Source organism: Lithobates pipiens, unplaced genomic scaffold, assembly GCF_037356315.1.
Source record: "Lithobates pipiens isolate NorthernLeopardFrog02 unplaced genomic scaffold, aLitPip1_a1.2 Scaffold_18, whole genome shotgun sequence".
In the NCBI taxonomy this organism is placed as follows: domain Eukaryota; kingdom Metazoa; phylum Chordata; class Amphibia; order Anura; family Ranidae; genus Lithobates; species Lithobates pipiens.
This window is the reverse complement of record NW_027507758.1, coordinates 628,302,762-628,325,138: the sequence shown is the minus strand read 5'-3', so window position 1 is coordinate 628,325,138 and position 22,377 is coordinate 628,302,762. Positions and strand designations below refer to the sequence as shown.

The 22,377-nt window shown below is 47.9% G+C and overlaps 1 protein-coding gene across 2 annotated transcripts in view; it reads left to right on the top strand.

Moving 5' to 3' along the window:
- LOC143989605 (uncharacterized) overlaps positions 1-22,377 on the top strand; it is a 270,608-nt gene that overhangs the window by 71,558 nt on the left and 176,673 nt on the right. Inside the window, exons 1-3 of one of the 2 annotated variants that reach the window (XM_077489821.1) lie at positions 8,859-8,998; positions 12,706-12,834; positions 12,957-13,091. The exons of the other annotated variant lie outside the window; for it this stretch is intronic. Of the exons in view, the coding sequence (XP_077345947.1) occupies positions 8,930-8,998; positions 12,706-12,834; positions 12,957-13,091 (333 nt within the window). The 5' untranslated portion in view covers positions 8,859-8,929. Of the gene's footprint in view, positions 1-8,858; positions 8,999-12,705; positions 12,835-12,956; positions 13,092-22,377 lie in introns of those variants that run through there. 2 annotated transcript variants of the gene reach the window in all.

Here is a 22,377-nt window from a genome sequence, read left to right as displayed (position 1 = left end):
CGTCCGTCGTGTGTGGCCATGTCCGTCCATGCTAAGTTTGAGCGGACTGTTCGCTCAAACTGTTGGACGGACAAAGTTGGGCCAACAGTCCGCGCGTGTGTACGCGGCCTAAGAGAATTTGCTGGAGTGCTGTTTTGCTTGGTTAACACCTGGTTTAAACTTTTGTTAAAAGAGAACTATGGCCCAACCTTTTTTGGCCTTAGTTCTCTTTTTGTTCACAAGATGACTTTTAGCAGATGATCAAAGCTCGCCACAGCGCCTAGAGGCGATTCAGTTCGCATTGTGCGCTATACAAGTATTTCATTCATTCATTCATTCATATAGTATGTTCTCCTGTGACAAAAAAACTCATGTGCATGTGGCGGGCTAGAGAATCGGAAGAGGCGGGATCCCTGTGGGGGTGGCAAAACTACGCATGTAAAGTAAAATATCATGTACAATATCCACCAAATCTGCACAAACCGCAAATAAAAAAGTCTAGTTGTATGTAAGATTTAATAACGAGGTGTAAAGTCAGTGTGGTTTGACAACATATATCCCACAATATCTCCGAAACCAAAGCGGCACAAACGCTTATTTTTGCAGCACAAATGCGGCACAAATGAATGGCGCGTTTTGTTTTTAAAATTCAGCAACATGGGGTGCAAAGTGGGCGGGGTTTCAGCAACTATAACGCACAATATCTCTGCAACCAAAGCGGCAAAAACGTACTATGTACTCCTGTACTATGTCTGCAGTCTCTGACCGTCTTCTGTATTATATCTGCAGTCTCTGACCATCTCCTGTACTATGTCTGCAGTCTCTGACTGTCTTCTGTATTATATCTCCAGTCTCAGACTGTCTCCGGTATCATGTATGCAGTCTCTGACCGTCTCCTGTAATATGTCTGCAGTCTCTGACCATCTCTTTTATCATGTCTGCAGTCTCTGACCATCTCCTGTATTATATATCCATCTCTGACCATCTCTTGTAACATGTCTGTAGTCTCTGACCGTCTCCTGTAATATGTCTGCATTCTCTGTCCATCTTCTGTATTATATCTCCAGTCTCTGACCATCTCCTGTAGTATGTCTACAGTCTCTGGCTATCTCCTGTAGTATGTCTACAGTCTCTAGCCATCTCCTGTACCATGTCTGCAGTCTCTGACCATCTCCTGTATTATGTCTGCAGTCTCTGACCGTCTCCTGTAGTATGACTGCAGTCTCTGACCATCTCCTGTAGTATGTCTGCAGTCTCTGACCATCTCTTGTAACATGTTTGCAGTCTCTGACTATCTTCTGTATTACATCTCCAGTCTCTGACCGTCTCCTGTAATATGTCTGCAGTCTCCGACCATCTCTTGTAACATGTTTGCAGTTTATGAACATCTCTTGTGTTATGTTTGCAGTCCCTGACCATCTCCTGTACTATGTCTGCAGTTTCTGACCATCTCCTGTATCATATCTCTAATCTCTGACCGTCTCCTGCACTAAGTCTGCAGTCTCTGACCATCTCCTGCATTATGTCTGCAGTCTCTGTCCATCTTCTGTATTATATATCCAGTCTCTGACCGTCTCCTGCAGTATGTCTGAAGTCTCTGACCATCTCCTGTAGTATGTCTGCCGTCTCTGACCATCTCCTGTAGTATGTTTGCAGTCTCTGACCATCTCCTGTAGTATGTCTGTCACCTCTGACCATCTCCTGTAGTATGTTTGCAGTCTCTGACCATCTCCTGTAGTATGTCTGCAGTCTCTGACCATCTCTTGTATTATGTCTGCAGTCTCTGACCATCTCTTGTACTATGTCTGGGGGCTCTTTCTAACAGACTCTCTAACAGAAGCCCTCTCTGTGTGCAGCAGAGAGACTCCCTTCCAGGTCTCATTAGTGTACACTCTTCCTGTATTTTTTTTTATTGTTAAAAGATCATGAGAGGATCCCAGGGTAACGAAGACTTCTTAGGGGAGCATCTCTGTGCCATTGCCATAGCAACATTTGTAAAGGGGAGGAGTTGGTAAGATGACCATGCCCATGTGGGGGTTCCAGAAATATTTCTGCCTCCAAGCGTCTGTGACCCTAGAATTGTCCCTTCATATAACAGATGTTCTACGTCAATTTTACTGCAAAATCAAAGGTGCCAAAATGTCCCCCCCCCCCCCCCCGAGCAGTAATATATTTCTATCCCCCTTGGTGGGAGAGGAGATGACCCATCTATAAGGATATACACATGGGCGTCCGCAGCAGGGGGCAAGGGGAGTCAAGTGCCCCCCCCGGAATCCCCAAGGTATTGCAGCCGCCGCCATGGTGCATTTTTATTACTGAGTCCGCTGGCAGATGCATCCTCTGCTCTCTCCTCTGGATCACAGCGCTGGCTGGCTCTGTGTTCGGCAGCCGCTCTGTAACATGGCCCTGCCCCCCCCAGACCAGCTCGTGTGATAGTAAAGACAATCAACATTCCACCTATCACACGAGCTGGTCTGGGGGGGCGGGGCCATGTTACAGAGCGGCCGCCGAACACAGAGCCAGCCAGCGCTGTGATCCAGAGGAGTAGAAGCCCATCTGTACAGCTCGACCCTGTGTGCCACAGTGCCTGGATAGGAGGATCGAGGGGGGGGGGGGCTGCAATGCTCTCCTCCACCACCACACTCTCCTGCCCCCCCAGTGCTCTCCTCCACCACCACACTCTCCTGCCCCCCCCCCCCCCCAGTGCTCTCCTCCACCACCACACTCTCCTGCCCCCGTGCTCTCCTCCACCACCACACTCTCCTGCCCCCCCAGTGCTCTCCTCCACCACCACACTTTCCTGCCCCCCCCGTGCTCTCCTCCACCACCACACTCTCCTGCCCCCCCGTGCTCTCCTCCACCACCACACTCTCCTGCCCCCCAGTGCTCTCCTCCACCACCACACTCTCCTGCCCCCCGCCCCCCTGTGCTCTCCTCCACCACCACACTCTCCTGCCCCCCCATGCTCTCTTCCACCACCACACTCTCCTGCCCCCCGCCCTAGTGCTCTCCTCCACCACCACACTCTCCTGCCCCCCCAGTGCTCTCCTCCACCACCACACTCTCCTGCCCCCCCAGTGCTCTCCTCCACCACCACACTCTCCTGCCCCCCCCGTGCTCTCCTCCACCACCACACTCTCCTGCCCCCGCCCCCCCCAGTGCTCTCCTCCACCACCACACTCTCCTGCCCCCCATGCTCTCCTCCACCACCACACTCTCCTGCCCCCCCAGTGCTCTCCTCCACCACCACACTCTCCTGCCCCCCCCCCCAGTGCTCTCCTCCACCACCACACTCTCCTGCCCCCGTGCTCTCCTCCACCACCACACTCTCCTGCCCCCCCAGTGCTCTCCTCCACCACCACACTTTCCTGCCCCCCCGTGCTCTCCTCCACCACCACACTCTCCTGCCCCCCCGTGCTCTCCTCCACCACCACACTCTCCTGCCCCCCAGTGCTCTCCTCCACCACCACACTCTCCTGCCCCCCGCCCCCCCGTGCTCTCCTCCACCACCACACTCTCCTGCCCCCCCATGCTCTCTTCCACCACCACACTCTCCTGCCCCCCGCCCTAGTGCTCTCCTCCACCACCACACTCTCCTGCCCCCCCAGTGCTCTCCTCCACCACCACACTCTCCTGCCCCCCCAGTGCTCTCCTCCACCACCACACTCTCCTGCCCCCCCAGTGCTCTCCTCCACCACCACACTCTCCTGCCCCCGCCCCCCCAGTGCTCTCCTCCACCACCACACTCTCCTGCCCCCCATGCTCTCCTCCACCACCACACTCTCCTGCCCCCCCCAGTGCTCTCCTCCACCACCACACTCTCCTGCCCCCCCCAGTGCTCTCCTCCACCACCACACTCTCCTGCCCGCCCAGTGCTCTCCTCTACCACCACACTCTCCTGCCCCCCCCCAGTGCTCTCTTCCACCACCACACTCTCCTGCCCCCCCCCCCCAGTGCTCTCCTCCACCACCACACTCTCCTGCCCCCCCCCAGTGCTCTCCTCCACCACCACACTCTCCTTCCCCCCCGTGCTCTCCTCCACCACCACACTCTCCTGCCCCCCCCCCCCACAGTTTTCTCCTCCCCTGTTCTTGCTGCCCTCCCTGCTCTCCAGCTCTCCCCATCCTTCTCTAGCCACCATCCCAGTGCTCTCCCCCCTCCTGTTCCCGCCAGTGCTCTCCACTCCCCCCTGTCCTTTCCCCCCAGTGCTCTCCCCCCCGTTATTTCTCCTCCCCAGTGCTCTCCCCCCTGTTCTTTCTCCCCCCAAGTGCTCTTCAGCTCTCCCCATCACTCTCCAGCCCCCATCCTAGTGCTCTCCAGCCCCCCCAGTGCTCTCTACCCTCCATGCTCTTCACCCCTGTTCTTTTTGGCTCCCCCAGCACTCTCCACTCCCCACCCCTGCACTCTCCACTCCCCCTGCATTTTGCCCCCACCCATGTGCTCTCCACCCCCCATAGTGCTCTCCAGTCCCCCGTGCTTTCCACACCTGTTCTCTCTGGCCCCCACTGGTGCTCTCAAGCCCCCCCATTGCTCTCCACTCTCCCCTGCTCTTTGTACCCCCCCAGTACTCTCCAGCCCCCGTGCTCTCCTGTTTTTCTGCCCCCCCAGTGCTCTTCACCACCCCACACTCTTAGCCCCCCCAGTGCTCTCAGCCTACCGTGCTCTCTACCCCTGTTCTTATTGGCCCCCCCAGTGCTCTCAAGTTCTACCCCCAGCGCTCTCCGCTCCCCACCCCTGTGATCTCTACTCCCCCTCGCTCTTTGCCCCCACCCATGTGTTCTCCAACCCCGCCAGTACTCTTTGCTCCCCCTTCTCTCCAACTCTCACCCAGTGCTCTCCACTTCCCCAGGACCAGAGGGCAGGCTGACTGGGGCCGGAAAATGAGGAAGGCTGAAGGTGTAGGTGGCCAGGGACCACTCCATCTCACAGCAAACAGATCCTCTGGAAGTAGCACCGTCCCCATCCAAAATGAGAACAGACCCTGCCTGCTGCTGGCCGTCATGGATATCCTGCTGGCATGCAAGGTACCGTACCAAGCATCAACAACACACCTTCCCACAGACAGGGACTGCAGACTGGGACATGGGGCACAGGAGGGCCTGCAATGGTGGACACAGTGAGACTGCATTCACGGCACAGTAAAGCTGCATTTGATGGGCACAGTGAGGCTGCATTTGGTGGGCACAGTGAGGCTGCATTTGGTGGGCACAGTGAGGCTGCATTTGATGGGCACTGGGGAGGCTGCATTGAGCTCTTGCATCAAGTCTGCAGTCTCTGACCATCTCCTGTAGCATGTCTGCAGTCTCTGAGGGAGTCTGGAGAGGAGTCAAGAGTGGGAGCACCTCCGGGATGGGGGTCATGGGAGAAGTCAGACTTGTGTGGACTGTGGACAGGAGACTATAGGATAAAACCAGACCCACCGAACTGGAGCCGACTGACTGAGCCCTGCACAGTGCACCTGAGAGGAGGTCAGTGAAAGCACCACCAGGCCAGTCGGGGGTGTCACTGATGTAAGGGGGAGTGAATACGATAATGTAAGGGGCACTGCTATAAAGGGTTTCCTCCTTATATTAGTAACCCATCCCCCCTTACCTTAGAGTATTCTTTCTGCAGAAGGTGGTCCCCCCACGTTCTGAATTTCTGGGGTCCCCCTTAATGATTGATCACTTACCACTATTAACTGGAATTTGAATATATATGTGTGTGTGTGTGTGTGTGTATACAGTGGTGTGAAAAAGTGTTTGCCCCCTTCCTCATTTCCTGTTCCTTTGCATGTTTGTCACACTTAAGTGTTTCAGAACATCAAACCAATTTAAACAATAGTCAAGGACAACACAAGTAAACACAAAATGCAATTTGTAAATGAAGGTGTTTATTATTAAAGGTGAAAAAAAATCCAAACCATCATGGCCCTGTGTGAAAAAGTGATTGCCCCCTAAACCTAATAACTGGTTGGGCCACCCTTAGCAGCAACAACTGCAACCAAGCGTTTGCGATAACGTGCAATGAGGCTTTTACAGCGTCCTGGAGGAATTTTGGCCCACTCATCTTTGCAGAATTGTCCTAATTCAGTTACATTAGAGGGTTTTCGAGCATGAACGGCCTTTTTAAGGTCATACCACAACATCTCAATAGGATTCAGGTCAGGACTTTGGCTAGGCCACTCCAAAGTCTTCATTTTGTTTTTCTTCAGCCATTCGGTGGTGGACTTGCTGGTGTGTTTAGGATCATTGTCCTGCTGCAGAACCCAAGTTCGTTTCAGCTTGAGTACACGAACAGATGGTCGGACATTCTCCTTCAGGATCTCTTGGTAGACAGCAGAATTCATAGTTCCTTTTATCACGGCAAGACTTCCAGGTCCTGAAGCAGCAAAACAGCCCCAGACCATCACACTACCACCACCATATTTTACTGTTGGTATAATGTTCTTTTTATGAAATGCAGTGTTCCTTCTACGCCAGATATACTTGGACACACACCTTCCAAAGAGTTCCACTTTTGTCTCATCGGTCCACAGAATGTTGTCCCAAAAGTCTTGGGGATCATCAAGATGTGTTGTGGAGAAATTGAGACGAGCTTTGATGTTCTTTTTGCTCAGCAGTGGTTTTCTCCTTGGAACTCTGCCATGCAGGCCATTTTTGCCCAGTCTTTTCCTGATGGTGGAGGCATGAACGCTGACCTTAACTGAGGCAAGTGAGGCCTGCAGTTCCTTGGACGTTGTTGTGGGGTCTTTTGTGACCTCTTGGATGAGTCGTCGCTGTGCTCTTGGGGTAATTTTGGGCGGCCGGCCACTCCTGGGAAGGTTCACCACTGTTCCATGTCTTCGCCATTTGTGGATAATGGCTCTCACTGTGGTTCGCTGGATTCCCAAAGCTTTGGAAATGGCTTTATAACCCTTTCCAGACTGATAGATCTCAATTACTTTCTTTCTCAATTGTTCCTGAATTTCTTTGGGTCTCGGCATGATGTGTAGCTTTTAAGGATCTTCTGGTGGACCTTACTGTGTCAAGCAGCTCCTATTTAAGTGATGCCTTGATTGTGAACAGGTGTGGCAATAATCAGGCCTGGGTGTGGCTAGAGAAATTGAACTCAGGTGTGGACAACCACAGTTATAGTATGTTTTAACAAGGGGGGCAATCACTTTTTCACACAGGGCCATGATGGTTTGGATTTTTTTCCACCTTTAATAATAAACACCTTCATTTACAAATTGCATTTTGTGTTTACTTGTGTTGTCCTTGACTATTGTTTAAATTGGTTTGATGTTCCGAAACACTTAAGTGTGACAAACATGCAAAGGAACAGGAAATGAGGAAGGGGGCAAACACTTTTTCACACCACTGTGTATATATATATATATATATATATATATATATATATATATATATATATATATATATAACAACAGCAGGTATACTTTAAAACGGCCTATCATATACCTCTCTGCGCCAAACTAAGACCTTCATACACCTCCAAAAATTATATATATATACTCACGTATATGAGCCCCCTTAAACAGTGAACGCACACACGTAAATAAAAGAGTATATATATATATACATGCACATATACACTTCCTTTCAAGCGGATACCTGCATATGTAATAAATGCTAGAACCACACTATACTTGATAGTAACTGCTGAGTATATTAAAACCCAGCAGAGCGGACAATAGTAGCAGCCATTAAAAATGTTATAATAAAAATATATAAAAAAAGTTATACGAACAATTCATCAATATATACGAGAATATCAGTATAAAAACAGCGCTTATTTTTATAACAAAAAGTCCTTTGTAGAAGTCGTAATAAACAAAAAAATCACTAGACAGTTCCAAAATGTGCAGATAAAGTGCCTATAGTGATCTAATCAACATTGTAAGGTGATCAAAGGTGCTGCCAAACTTTCTTCCACCATAAACCGGGAGTGCTTCACCACATGCCATGCGTACCCCCCTCGGGGGTTAAACTCACCAGACACAGCTGATAAGATAAGCCTTAAGGAGTGATCACTTCAATGGATATAGTAATATTCATATATATCCCCCTTTAGCGTTGCAGTCACAAGTAGTCCTCCAAGTATATCATAGAAATGAAACAGAATGTATACATAGCATAATACTGTTTTATTTTTTAAAAAGTTTGACACATATCAGCAAAGTCACCCACTTCAATATATGCGTACATTAACAAAGAGTAACATCAGCGTTAAAATTGTGTACTTCACCGAATTATCGATTCCAGAACCATATATATATATAAAAATAATATTTCATATCTATATCTAATACTCTCTTCATCAAATGTGCTTTAAAATGTATTGTTTTCCCTTTCATTAACAAGAAAATAATGACGTTATGCTGTTGGGCTGGTATAATAATGCTTTGAGGCTGGTATGAAATTTTTTCCAGGGCTGGTTTTTGAAAGCATGGGCGTCCGCAAGGTTACTCAGGTGGCTGCGTACCATGCCCATATAGCCTAGAGAATGTACATCTTTTTACATTGCAATACATCTGTTGTTGCCATATTTTTATCTTGATGAAAACAACCTATACAGTGACAGTATGAGATCAAAATATGGCCACAACAGATGTATTGCAATGTAAAAAGATGTACATTCTCTAGGCTATATGGGCATGGAACACAGCCGCCAGAGTAACTTCCAATACAAAGTGAAGATGAATTATCTGTTATATAACACATATGTATTACCAGTGGAAAGATTTTCATGAGATTGTCAAAAAGGGGCGGAGCATGAGTGGCCTTAAAATGATGCCCCCCCCCTTGGAAAAAGTTCTGCGGACGCCCATGGATATACAGTACATACGTACACAGCACAAGGCCGTGTTCACACTACGAGATGTTTCTCTAGGCTGCAGTTCCTCTGAGCTCCACAAGATGGTGATCTCACCTCTACCCAGACAGGAAGTCTCTATGGAAGACAGGAAGTGATGTCAGGTACAACCAGGCCTTCCGTAGGATGTAGAGAGAAGACGTTGCTGGAAGTGGCAGCAGAGGAGGTAATAAGATCTTATTTTCTATTTACACCCAGTAACCCCCCGTCATGTCCGTCCTCTTCCTCCATAGTCACTGTGATGTCTTTTATCTCCAGCAGATGATGATACACACATATATAGTGTGGAAATGTAGAATATCCCCGTATATTACAATGAGGGAATTTCTGGTCTGTACCACGAGGGGAGTTATTGATGTCAGTAAATGTCGGTTGCAGACATTGTATGTGGGGGGAATGAAATGATAATAAAGGTCGGGATTAGGGAAGATTTCTGTAAGATTTACACAGGAATGATCAGCGATCCCTCCAGAAACACTATGATGAGTCTAACAATAGGAGTCTGAAAGGGACGGGATATTGGGGGGGGGGGGGGGGGTGAGATGGTGAACTGGGAGTGTGTGTGTGTGTGGGGGGGGGGGCAATTTTATCAAAAAAGACATCCAGATTGGACTCAAAATTGATTTTTCAGCTGAATACAATTGTTCCAGCTGGACTGAATATTAATATTAAGCTGTTTGCTTTTGATTCATTTGTTTTAGGCTGGGTTCACACTTCCGTGGGAGTCTACGCCTCTTCCCATAACCCTGCGCTGTCTGCTGGGACACACACGGGTCCCAGAGATAGCACCGACTATTCGGATTGCACAGCGTGACTTGCACATGCACAGTAGGAAACCAGGAAGTGAAGTTGCAAGGCTTCCCTTCCTGATTCCCTTACCGAAGATGGCGGCGGCAGCATCCGAGGGAGAGATCAGCTTCGGGTGCCGACATCGCAGGTGCCCTGGACCTGAAGTGAGTGTCCTTATTTTAAAAGTCAGCAGATGCAGTATTTGTAGCTGCTGACTTTAAAAAAATAACATTTTGGTGGACCTCCGTATTAAGTGGTTAACAAGAATTCAACTACAGGTGAGTCTAATTATTCATTAAACAGGTGTCCAGCAGGCAGGCGATTATAAAAGGGAGTTACTTAAAATGTTTGTTAAGCCACTTGTATAAAATGCTCCCACCCCCTCTGTATTAGAACAATAAGTTCCACTGTGCCTGTGTTATATCATATATATGCTTATCTGTACTGATAATACACCTTCTTCCTACGATCAGTTGCCTTTTCTCTCCTCTGCCAGCTGAGAGTTCTGGCGGGGGGGGGAAGCACTGCCACTTACGTCAGCCGGGGAGGATAGGAGAGACAAAGCCGAGAAGTCACATGATCGCAGGGAGCCAATGTGTTATCTGTACAGATAAGCATATATATGATAAAACACAGACACAGGGGAACGTCTTGTTCTAATACAGAGGGGATGGGAGATTTTCAGGTTAAGTAGAGTTGAGCAGACAATCGGAGAGGCTACGTGTTGACAGGAAGAGGGAGGGAGGGAGGGGGAGCTGAAGACGGGCACAGAGGAGAATAGGAGAGCTGCGTGTGATGCACAGACTACGATCTCTCGGCTTAGCAGACATGGTAATCGTGGTCAGAACTCAGAGGGAGAGTCAGGACATGGCAGTATCAAACAGCTATTGTAGGAGATACAGAGGGATCATTTAAAAAGCAAAAGCACCATGCAGCTATTTGCACATTAAAGGGACAGGAGCAGCATTTTTTATTATTTTTTTGGGGTTAACAAACGCTTTAACAAAAAAAAACCCTTCCCGTTTCATGCTGCCAGCATTGGCACCACATGGAGGAGAAATATCACAAGGCATGAGAAAGAAAATCATTTCTTTAGACAAGAAAGATGAAGGCTACAAGAAGATCAGCAAAGCTTTACTTATCAGTCAGAATACTGGAGCAAAAGTGATACAAAAACGTAAGAAAGATGGAACTGCAACCATCCCACAGAGAAGTCCAGGCTGTCCACAGAAGTTGTCACCTCAACAGGAGCGTCTTCTGATGAGAAGGGTTGAAGGAAACCACCATGCAAGTTCACTGCAATTAGCTAAAGAAGTAGAAAGCAAAACTGGGGTGATTGTTTCCCGTGACACAATAAGATGGAGCAAGCCTCTCCTAAAGCCCGTGCACAAAAAGACCACCTAGAATTCGCCAGGGTCCATGCTGAAAAATAAGATGACTACTGGGACTCTGTACTCTGGAGTGATGAGACCAAGATAGACCTTTTTAGAACTGATGGCTTCAAAACTGTATGGCGCCTCAAAGGTGAGGAGTACAAAGAAAAATGCATGGTGCCTACTGTTGAAACATGGTGATGGCAGTGTGCTTCTGTGGGGCTGCATGAGTGCTGTTGGTGTCGGGGAGCTGCATTTCATTGATGGTATCATGAATTCACAGATGTACTGCTCTATATTGAAAGAGAAGATGCTACCATCACTTCATGCCATTGGTCGTTGTGCACTTTTTCAACATGACAATGATCCAAAAACACACATCTAAGGCCACTGTTACCGTACATTCCTGAAGAAGAACCGGGTGAAAGTGGTTCAGTGTCCATCTCCTGATCTGAACCCAATCTAACACCTTTGGAGAATTCTAAAAAGATGAGCATCGCTCTCTATCCAGCAGCCAAGGTCTAAAAGAGGTCGTTCTTGAAGAATGGAAAAAGATTGATGTTGCACTATGTCACCAACTTGTTCATTCCATGCCTAGAAGACTTGGTGCTGTCCTTACAAATCACGGAGGTCATACAAAATAATAGATGTAGATTTTGTTGTGGGGTGTATTCATTTTTTGCATCAACGAATTAATTTGAGTAAAACTGAAGATTTTGCAATCTAAGTTATATTATTAACCTTACTTTCATGTAATCAGCTAAACAAATGTTCTATAAAACTCATATTTGTCACAATGTTGGAAAATTTTCTTGTGTTCATTGAGATATTAAAGTGGTTGTAAACCCTTACAAACCACTTTGACCTACAGGTAAGCCTAGATTAAGGCTTACCTGTAGGTCCAAGCAATATCTCCTAAACCTATATGGTTTAGGAGATATTTGCCCGAAAATGGGCACCGCTGTCTACGGCGCATGCGCCGTAGACAGCGGCGCGCAGGCGCACTGAGCGCGGCAGTTCCAAGAATGGAGCTGCCGCATTTGTCGACTCCCGTGCGCATGCGCGGGAGTGACGGCTTCGCCGAATGACAGCGGTGGAGCTGCGAGACGCCACCAGCAAGATGGATGCGGTGGACTACAGGGGACAGCGGCGACTTCGCTGGCTCCTGTGTCAGGTACGTGACACATAATGGGCTTCTATGCGATGCATAGTAGTCCATTATGCTTTACCTTTGCAGGGAAAAAAAGAGGAAGTAAACTCATCAGGGTTTACTTCCTCTTTAATTACAATCTTACTTTTTGCATAGGGGTGTACTCATTTATGCTGAGCATATGTTTATCTCATAGTTTGTGGACTCTAGAACTTCCCTACAGACTAAATAATATACACTGGTTTGGGTTATTTTTACCAATGAAATAAAGAAAAATAAAGTTTGAAATGATTCAAATGGAGTATATATATCACCAAAAGAAAACTCTGTCTAAAAAAGATACTAATTTCATTTGGGTACAGTGTTGCATGACTGAGTAATTGTCATTCAAGGTGTGAGAGCACCGAAAGCTGAAAATTGGCCTAGGCAGGAAGGGGGGAAAGTGTCCTGTCCTGGGGTAGTTAAATGTACAGCAACTCTCGTATTACCCCCCCCCCCCCCCATCAACATCCTATTATTGTGTGACCAACGCCATCCAAATAATTCTTTCATTTCCCAAAGTTATCCGTCTACAAGGAGACCTGTATACATCAAATTACGTCACCAATGAGGATGGAGGAGGACCGGAGTCACATGACTGAGAAGATACTAAACCTCACCCTGGAGATCATCTACCTGCTGACTGGAGAGGTGAGGAGGATTCTGGGAAGTCACATGACATCTCTCTGATCTCTATTAATAAAACACAGACCGGAGAGGTGAGGAGGATTCTGGGATTCTAACATGATATTCCTATTGGTTCCTCAATACAGAGATTTCCTCTTGTGAAGTCAGGTGATCATATGACCATCACAGTGCCTCCATGTGACTCCCTAAAACCTGAGAGACACAACATGGAGAAGATTCTAGAAGTCACCAAGAAGATGATGGAGCTGCTGACAGGAGAGGTGAGCGGTGCTGGGAATTCTGAGACATTATCCAGTAACAGACAAGGGATGTGTCTACAACATGAACTCGCGGAGGCGGTGAGTTGATTTATTTTACAGTATGTGATATCAGAAGAAGAAGATTAACCCTTTTTAAAAGTGATCTTGTGTATCATTTTTTGGATTAGGGTGAAGATCTGATAGATATAAAATTTGAGGTTAAAGCAGAAGAAGAAGAGAGGTATGTGAGGGATGATCAGCAGTCTATGGAGGAGGATGGAATAACGGGGACATTTATAGAGGAGGACACTCCTACAGAGATCAGCACAGGTGGGTCATTAACACTAAATACATTCCTCCACCCATACTGTTCACTGATTGGTCCAGAGTAGGGCGGGGGCTGGGTGATATCAGCCTGTAATCCCCTGGTCACTTTCCTGAGCTGTGTTCCCCGTCCTGTATTCCTGGATTTCTCTCGGATAATCTTCCTTCTCTGTGCAGTGTGGGACCTGTGCAACTTGCCTCAAGTAAACATTTAAGCTTCCACTGATTACTGAATACCAATATTATGAGTCCTGTCAAGGGATGGGTGAACGGTTCAGCCCGAGTTTGGGCAGAACATTTGCCTGTTCGGCCAATCGCCAAACAGCCAAATTTGCAGGGTATGCGCCTCCACAAACACCTTGCAATGCACTGAGCCTTGCTTAGTGCATTCTGTGCCCTGATAGGGCGCAGTGTAAACTGGTTGTTAAGTAGATGGGCCGGGAAGCCGGTTGCAGTGTCTTTAACAACCGATGAGTCATCAGCTGTCAATGGGTTTTCCCTCTGACTGCTGAACAATAAAAAAATAAAAATAAAGTGTCGAAAAAAATAAATAAAGAAGAAAATAGAGTGGGGTCCCCCCCCCAGTCCATACCAGGCCCTTCAGATCTGGTATGGATTTGGAGGGGAACCCCACGCCAAATAAAAAAAAACGGCATGGGGTCTCCCCTAAAATCCATACCATACCCTTATCCGGGCACGCAGCCTGGCAGGTCAGGAAATTGGGGGCGCACTCCTTAAAGTGGGAGTCCGCCGGGAGTCCGCGTTTTTTTTTTTTTTTTAAAAGCCAGCAGCTACAAATACTGCAGCTGCTGACTTTTAAAATAGTGACACTTACCTGTCCAGCGCGCCCGCGATGTCGGCACCCCGAAGCCGATCTCTCGATCGTCTCTTGGGTGCTGCCGCCGCCATCTTGGGTATGGGAATCCGGAAGTGGAGCCTTTCGGCTTCATTTCCCGGTTCCCTACTGCGCATGCGCGAGTCACGCTGCGCAATGAGGATGGACCCGCTGCCTCTGGGATCTGTGTGTTTCCCAGCAGGCAGCGGGGGACTTTCGGAAAGGGGCGTAATCTACGCCCCTTTCCGCAGAGAGCTATCCAGGAAGTGGGTGCAGATACCTGTACTGTACAGGTACCTGCACCCCCCTCCCCCCTGAAAGGTGGCAATTGTGGTGCCGGAGGGGGGGAGGATTCCAATGAGCGGAAGGTCCACTTTAGGGTGGACCTCCGCTTTAACCATACCAGGCCACATGCCCTCAATATGAAAGGGTGGGGGGCTCTACTTTTGATAGTTCCTTTATTTAAAAAATAAAAAATATTTATATAATGTGTCCCTTGATGATGTAAATCCATTGTCAATCACGATGCCCACCTGACACGAAACATAAAAAAAATAAAAATATGCTCTCACTTCCTGGGAGGAATCCCGCCGAATTCCTCCTCTGAACTTCGACATTTCATATATAGGTAGGGGGCAGAGCCATCTGGCTACATCACCTGGTGGCACCGCCCCTTCTGACATCACAGACTGGTGCATGCTGGGCATGTGACATCAGAAGGGGTGGTGCCACCAGGTGACCTAGCCAGGTGGTCCCACCCCTTGCCTGTATAGGAAATGTCAAAGGGCAGCCGTGAGAGGCCTCCCAGGAGGCGAGAGCCTTTTTAATTTTTTTTTATCTTTCGGGTCCGGTGGGCAGCGTGATGGATTTACATCGAAGGACACTATTGTTTTCTTTTTTAATAAAGGAATTGTCAAAAACTGTCTCTTGTGTTTATTAGTGTTTGACACTTTTTTTAGTGAATGGGTAAGGTTACTCTGTACCCAATAAAAAAATTAACAGTACATAGGGAGGGGCCCTTGTTAAAGGGGACTTCCAGATTCCAATAAGCCCCCCACCCTTGAAATGGATAAGAACTACAATCTAGTTCTAGGTTATCTGCTGCTATTTCTAATTAAAAAGTATAAATGTGCATGCACATTAGAAGTAAACACTCTCAGACACGTTCAGCTCAGGCTACTTCTAACTTCTGATTTATTGGTGGGCGGTGTTAATATTTTATACAGAAAGATACGTCATTGCTATGTCAGTCTAATAGGTACATCTTATTGGTTAAAATACAAGAGAAATGAAGAAACTTGATGCTTGAAGTTTGGTTGAAGCTGGTTCTCTTATCTCAAATGCATTCTTCTAATGTGTGGGAAGCAGGGGGTACCCGCCATCTTTAAGAGCCAATCTGTATACTACATAATAAGTAAGGAGTTGCATAGGAACATGTATACACATAAGCAAATAGACATTTTCTGATTTATCATTATGTACATTACATTCCTTCACAGTCCCCCCTAAAATGGCTATTTTCTTCTGTCCCTTATCTAAAGGTCCTCCTCACCTGGCCCATTCTCCTCAGCAACTCTTTTAGGCTGTATATAGTTAGGCAGCAGCTAGTTCACTACCCCCCTCGATACAGCTGGAAAAGGGCAATCAGGTGCTATCTATCCCTATAACCCTATAGGATTGTGAGATTTTGGACAGGGAGTGACTGTAGAGGAGTGAAGGGTTTGTCATCCTCCATCATAAGAGGGTCCTCTTCTTCTTGATGGAGAAATGTAGGTGGGTTGTTGTCTACAGCCTTGCTCATTAATTTCTTTACGAAAGGTAGAATACAGCATACAATCAGGGCTAAAAGAACCAGGATTATTAGTACCGTTACCCCTATCTGGGCGAGCACCTTTTTCCACCCACTCATCCAGCTAAAATATTGATCCCATGGGTCTGTAATACCTGAGTTCTTCTTCAACTCCAATCTACATTTAGGTTGACAGTTATTATGGGGATCAAAGATTCAAAATCAGCTTTTACCTGATCCCTGGATTTGAATTCATCAGGGATCCCCTTGGCCTATGACATGTACAAATCAGGGTCAAAGCTTCCGGAGAGAGCTGCTCGCTTCCTCCTCTGACTAGGTGCTGGGTCAGTGTATGTATCAGGAGTATCTTCTGCTAGGATATGGAGGGGCATAATGACCTTTTCAAGGGCACTTTCACCGGTCCAAGTACCCTCTAATCTGGTCCTATGTTCCAACCCACTGTCCCTCCCAGGAACCACAATTCTGGCCCCAGTAACTATCTGTAAAACACACATATATATCCTTACCATCAGGGATGTCACTGTACCAATGGCATTGCCATGAAAGAGTCAAACGGACAAGGTACTATGTCACAGTAATCAAAGGTAAAGGTGGTCACATGTGTACCTGAAGAGTTATACCAAAATGTAATTATGTTATCATTTTTTGTGATGGTCACCTCCTGGGCCTCCCCCCTAGATCAAACAGAAAAAGGATATGCAGCATGGTTGTCATGAAGTGGGCGGGATCTTGTCCTCGGGGGTGGAGCTTTCTTGCAGTGGGAGGCGTGTATTCAGGTGTTCTTCCCGGCCAATTCCACTGAGGTGGCTGTGGTCAGCAAAACTTGGAATGGACCATCATATCTGGGTTCAAGAGAATGTTTGTTTGTTTTCTCACAAATTTCTTTACCAGCCCCCAATCTCCAGGCAGTAGTTGGTGTGTTCCTGTATCTAATTCAGGATCTGGAATGGAAGAAAACACCTGGACATGCATTTGGGTTAATTCTCGTGATAATGCGGTTACATAATTAGTCAACACATCAGATTGTAACTGTAACTGTTGTGGAAAGTAACAGCCAAGTCTGGGGGCTGAACCAAACAAAATTTTATAAGGGGATAGGGCATGTTACCCCCAGGGAGTGTGTCTGACACTGAACAGGGCAATGGGCAAACTGTCTGGCCGACTCATGTTAGTCTTTTGGGCCATCTTTAGCATCCTGTTTTTCTAGTGTCCCTTTTATCCTTTCTACCTTCCTGCTACTTTGAGGGTGGTAAGGGGTGTGCAGAGCCAACTGAACCCCCAGTGCTGCCCAAATCTTTTTTGTAAGGGTTGCTGTGAAGGCTGGGCCTGATCGCTCTCTATCACCTCTGGGACCTCAAATCTACATAATATCTCACTCAGTAGTTTCTTAGCTGTGGTCCTGGCAGTCATGTCCACCACCACTAGGGCATATTCGAATCTGCCATTCCTTTGGCATTTGGGAGTGATCAATTTGTATCCTCTGGAAGGGGTATAGAGCTTTTGCCAGGTGCTTCTTCTGTGCCTTTTCTGTACATTCTGGGTTACATTTGTTGCAGATAGTGCATGATCTGCAGAAGTTGTTGGTCAATGAAGTAACTCATAAGTTCATAAGAGTCTTTGTCAAGTGGGCAGTTCCATTTCCCCATTGCACCATGGCTGGGTACATACTCCTGGGTAGACAAGGCTTCCTGTTGCACTCGAATAGTCCATCTCTGAGAGTTGCTCCTCTCCGTTTTCCAGCTTTCCTTCTCATCCGAACTTGCTGCTTCCTGTAATTATTTCAGATAAACTCTGTCCACTGGGAGAGTCCGTAGGATAAGCATGGCGTGTTCTTCTTCTACCACCCTGCTGTCCACTTCCCGTGGACCACTGGCTGGCTGTTTGGCAGCTGAATTGGCTAGATTGCCTCGAGCTTCCTTCGAGTTGAGTTTGTCATGTGCTTTACTTTAGAATAGTCACTTGGGTTGGGAGAAGCAGGGCGTCCATCAAGTCCTTGATGGATGAGCTGTGTTTCACAGGTGTTCCTGCAGCCATCAGGAACCCTCTGTCCTTCCAGATAACACCAAAATCATCGGCAACGCTGAAAGCATATCTTGAGTCCGTATGAATGTTGGCTCTTTTTCCCTCTGCCAATTTACATGCTGTAGTAAGTGCTTGCAGCTCTGCCACCTGTGCAGACATGACCGGCGGTAAGGTTTCAGTTTGGAGAACCGAGTTTTCAGTGGGGACCTGGATCCTGCAGGGGTATTTCACTCATGGTGGGGAGATGCGTGGTTTCCAGCCACATTAGTTCGATGCAGTCATGTGGTGACAAGTCAAGACTCCACTCCTCCTCCTTTCCCCCCTCGAGAAGTGGAAGAAGGGTGGTAGGTTTCAGTGTTTGACAACGTAATAGAATAATGCTGTCTAGAAGGTAGGAACACAGGAGTCTCAAGTGTCTGGCAGTGGACAGATGTTTCGGCTGGATCTTGGTTGAGTATGGAAGCAATGTCATGGGGAGCAAGCAGAACGAGGCAGAGTCTGAGGACCAAGCCCGAAGTTTTGTCAAACAAGGCTTGTGCAGCAAAGACGGTTCGCAGACACGATGGGCCTCCTCTTGCTATCGCATCCAGCCGACAGGAATAATATCCTATAGGGCGTAGGCAGATGCTATGTGATTGGGTGAGTACACCTGTAGCATGTCCCAGATGTTCAGATACAAAGGGCTTGAACGTTTTGTCGTAGTCTGGGAGCCCTAGCGCCAGAGATGGCACGCTTGAGGGCCTCAAAGTTGGATATTGCTTCAGGAGACATCTGGAAGGTGTCTGATTTCAGGGCATCATACAAAGGTTGCATCAGTAGGGAGAGTTCTGGAATCCATGCTCTACAATAGGAAATTAGTCCAAGGAAGGAACGAAGGGGCTTCTGGCCTTGTAGCAGTGGGATGTCGGAGATTGCTTTCACCCTGTCTTCAGTGAGGTGTTTTGTCCCATGGGACAAGACAGTGTCCAAGAACAATTACAGATGTTGAGCACCACTGCAATTTGGGCTTTGAGGCTTTGCAACCCTGTTTGGAAAGATAGCACAACTGGCTTTCTGAGGTGACTTCAACAGTGGGTAAGTCAGCTGCACAGTGGAGAAGGTCATCAACATATCGGAGGAGAATCACTTCCAGGTGATCCTCTTGTTATGTGTCAAGGATGATAGCCATAGCTTTGCAAACTGGCTTGGAGAGTTCTGTGCCCCTTTTGGCATAACTGTGTAGGTATGTTGCTGTGTTTTTTTTTTTTTTTTGTGGGTGAATGCAAAAGGTACCAGCAGGAGGGGTGAGGGTGGACACAGAAGAGAGTGTTTGCATGATCCACCACTGTGAGGTACTTTGCAGTCAGGGACACCCCCGCAAGTAGCTGGTTCTCTTTTAGGGGTTCTCTTCTTCCTAGAGAACAGAGGTGTGTTGCATGGAGGTGCGCAGGATATCAGGGCTCCATCTGACACGAGGGCCTTGACATGCTTCAAAATAGCTGCAGATTGAGCTAACTTTAGGGGGAGGTATTGTGGTTTCCGGGGCAATGATGCGCCCTCTTTGAACTTGACTGAAACTGGTGGCACCTTTAAGTGACAGTTTTCTTCCGGTCCTGTGGATCATAGGCACGCAGGGATTCTGTCAAGTACTTCCTGTGGTATTGAACTTGGAGTTATTGCTTCATGAAGTGTCATCAGGAGAGGCAGAGAATACAAAGCAGATGAGTCTTCTAAGGATAGGGGAGCAAGCTTTTTCTGATATCTTCTTTGAGCCCTGAGACAAAAGCAGTTTATAACGTGTGTGTGTGTGTGTGTGTGTGTGTGTGTGTGTGTGTGTGTGTGTGTGTGTGTGTGTGTGTGTGTGTGTGTGTGTGTGTGTGTGCCTTTCCATAGTGGGAGAAGCCCAGATCATCAAAGGCCTTTATGAGTCTAGCATGATACTTCTCCACAGACTCCCCTTTATCTTGGGTTGTGATAGACTGATCTGCCAATTTCTCCTTTGCCCAGTCACGGAGTTGTGCACAGAACTCCACGCCTGAGGTGTAGGAAGTGGCACTTGTCAGGCAGACATCATAGAAGGCCGCCTGCATGACCGGCCAAAAGACATGTCCTTCTTTAATTTGGCATAGGCTGATCAAGTCTCTTGTATCCGCACTAACCTGCGGTAGAAGGGCATTGGCTGTTTCTCTGGGTCAGGCAGACTTGTCACTAAGGCCGCTGCTTGTGATGGGGTAAAAGCGACATACATCACCGGTGCCCCTTCTGGTAACCGAGACTGGTGTTGGGGCGGGGGCTGAGAATGGGCACTGTTTCTTATGGTTGCCAGCATATGTTTGAGATCCTCTCGGAACTGTGTGCACGGAGCCGGATTGGGGGTTAAATCAGCAGGTGGCCTTGCTGCCTGTTGTTGGTCTTCCCACTTGGGCGCTTCTTCATCATTAACATATCCGGCCTGTGAAGGTAGTGCTTCCATATTAGGGAAGACAGGTGTGTGGTAGGAACCATCCTGGTTTAAAACAGGAAGAACTGGGTATAGGCCATGGCTAGGCCTACTGGGTGTACCAAGATGGGCACCGGCAGGAAGTGCACTGGGCTGTGCCTGAAGTTAGGGCTTGGGTGTACTAAGATGGCTGCCGGCAGGAAGTGTACTGGGCTGTGCCTGAAGTGAGCTTGGGTGTACCAAGATGGCTGTGACTGGGAGTTGTCACAGTGGGTTGTGCTTGGGTTGGGGTGGTGAGAAGGGAGTGGGCGTAAGGCGGATGGCAGGGTTGTCCGTCTCCTCCTTTGTTCCAGTTTTTTGTATATGGGGCGGTACAACCACATTATCAACTCTGTGATACACATACATAGTACAATTGGCATCTTTCTTGATTTCCTCTTCTATCCAACCCTCTTTGTGCAATGCCCTTGCCGTCCTGTACCATGCTTCTGCCACATCCAATAAGCCGTTATCACACAGAGTGCCCCTTTTTTCTCTTATCAGCACACGCCATTCCTCTGCTTGTAGTCTAGCAACACAGCCTTTCAAATCACAAACCTTTGCTATCTTGGACAACCTTTTAACTGCTTCACTGCCCTCTCTCCTCTTCACAATATCACAAGCTAGCATTCCTTTCTCCGGCTTAGTGTTTCCTTGTGACCCATCTCCCCCTCCTCTCTTTGGGCCTCCCAACACGTAACCACTGTTTTTTACTTTGTTCTGCTCCTCTACAGCAGTCTCGACTGACGGTTTGAGGGGGGAGTGAGGACAACTGATAGCTTGATAACCCTCCTGCGTGGCTCTCTGTTCTCTCTTTGAGGGTCTGCCCAAACCCCCCTTTCACTGGGTAATGTACGTTTAATCTCAAAACTAGCACGTCAGGGGTGGTGGGGAGCAGTGGCTTATGGCCCAACTGATCCTTCAGGTAGCCACCTTCTCTCACCTTCACCAATCCCCAACCCTCTTAGTGTATGGCAAACAGTAATCCACAAAAACACTCAGGACAAGACATTACACCTGGCACTCTTTGAACTGCAAATATAGCCCTCGGGAGCAGCTCACCTGAGTTGCAAGACTACCAAATTCCAGCAAGCCTTCATTCAGTCTGCCAAATTCCCGCAGCTGAGAAAAACCCTCAGGAAAAGCTCACCCGAGAAAAACGTTTATAGACGTTTGCAAGACTGCCAAATTCCAGCAAGCCTTCTTTCAGACTGCCAAATTTCCGCAGCTGAGAAACCCCTCAGAGGTCCTACACTGTCAACCTCGAGTAACCCGTCTATAAACGCCTGCAGAATTCCATCCCACCACTAGAGGAAGAATCTAGGGGTGAGGATGGACACACGCCTGCAGCTGCACTTTCAGTCTGCTAAATTTGCAGTCCTTCAGAATGACAGACACTGAACAGATAATAGTCAGCAGAAAACCATTGGCAGGTTTGTTAAAACAGCCCCAGGTGAGAAATAAGTTACCTGCCTCTTTGGACAATCTAAAGGAGCCAACAAGACAAAATCAACCGGACCAACCAGAGAAGTCGTACAGTGGTAAGAATAAATATGCTTACCGTACTGTTAGGGCTGCACGCTTAACCCCCTTCTCTGATCTGGCCAGCTGTTCAGTCCTGGAATGCGGTCTCCCTTCGATTGAAGCCTGGAGCCCCAACAACCATAGCCCAGGGTTGTTGGGAAGAGGCCCTTTTTCCTATCAACATGGAGACAAGGCGCTTTTGGGGTGGGTGAGCAGAGCCACCCCTGCCTCAAAGCACCCACCTCCCATGTTGAGGGCATGTACCCTGGTGTAGTTCAGGAGTGGTGGTGCTCGCTCGTCCCCCCCCTTTCCTGACATGCCAGGCTGCATGCCT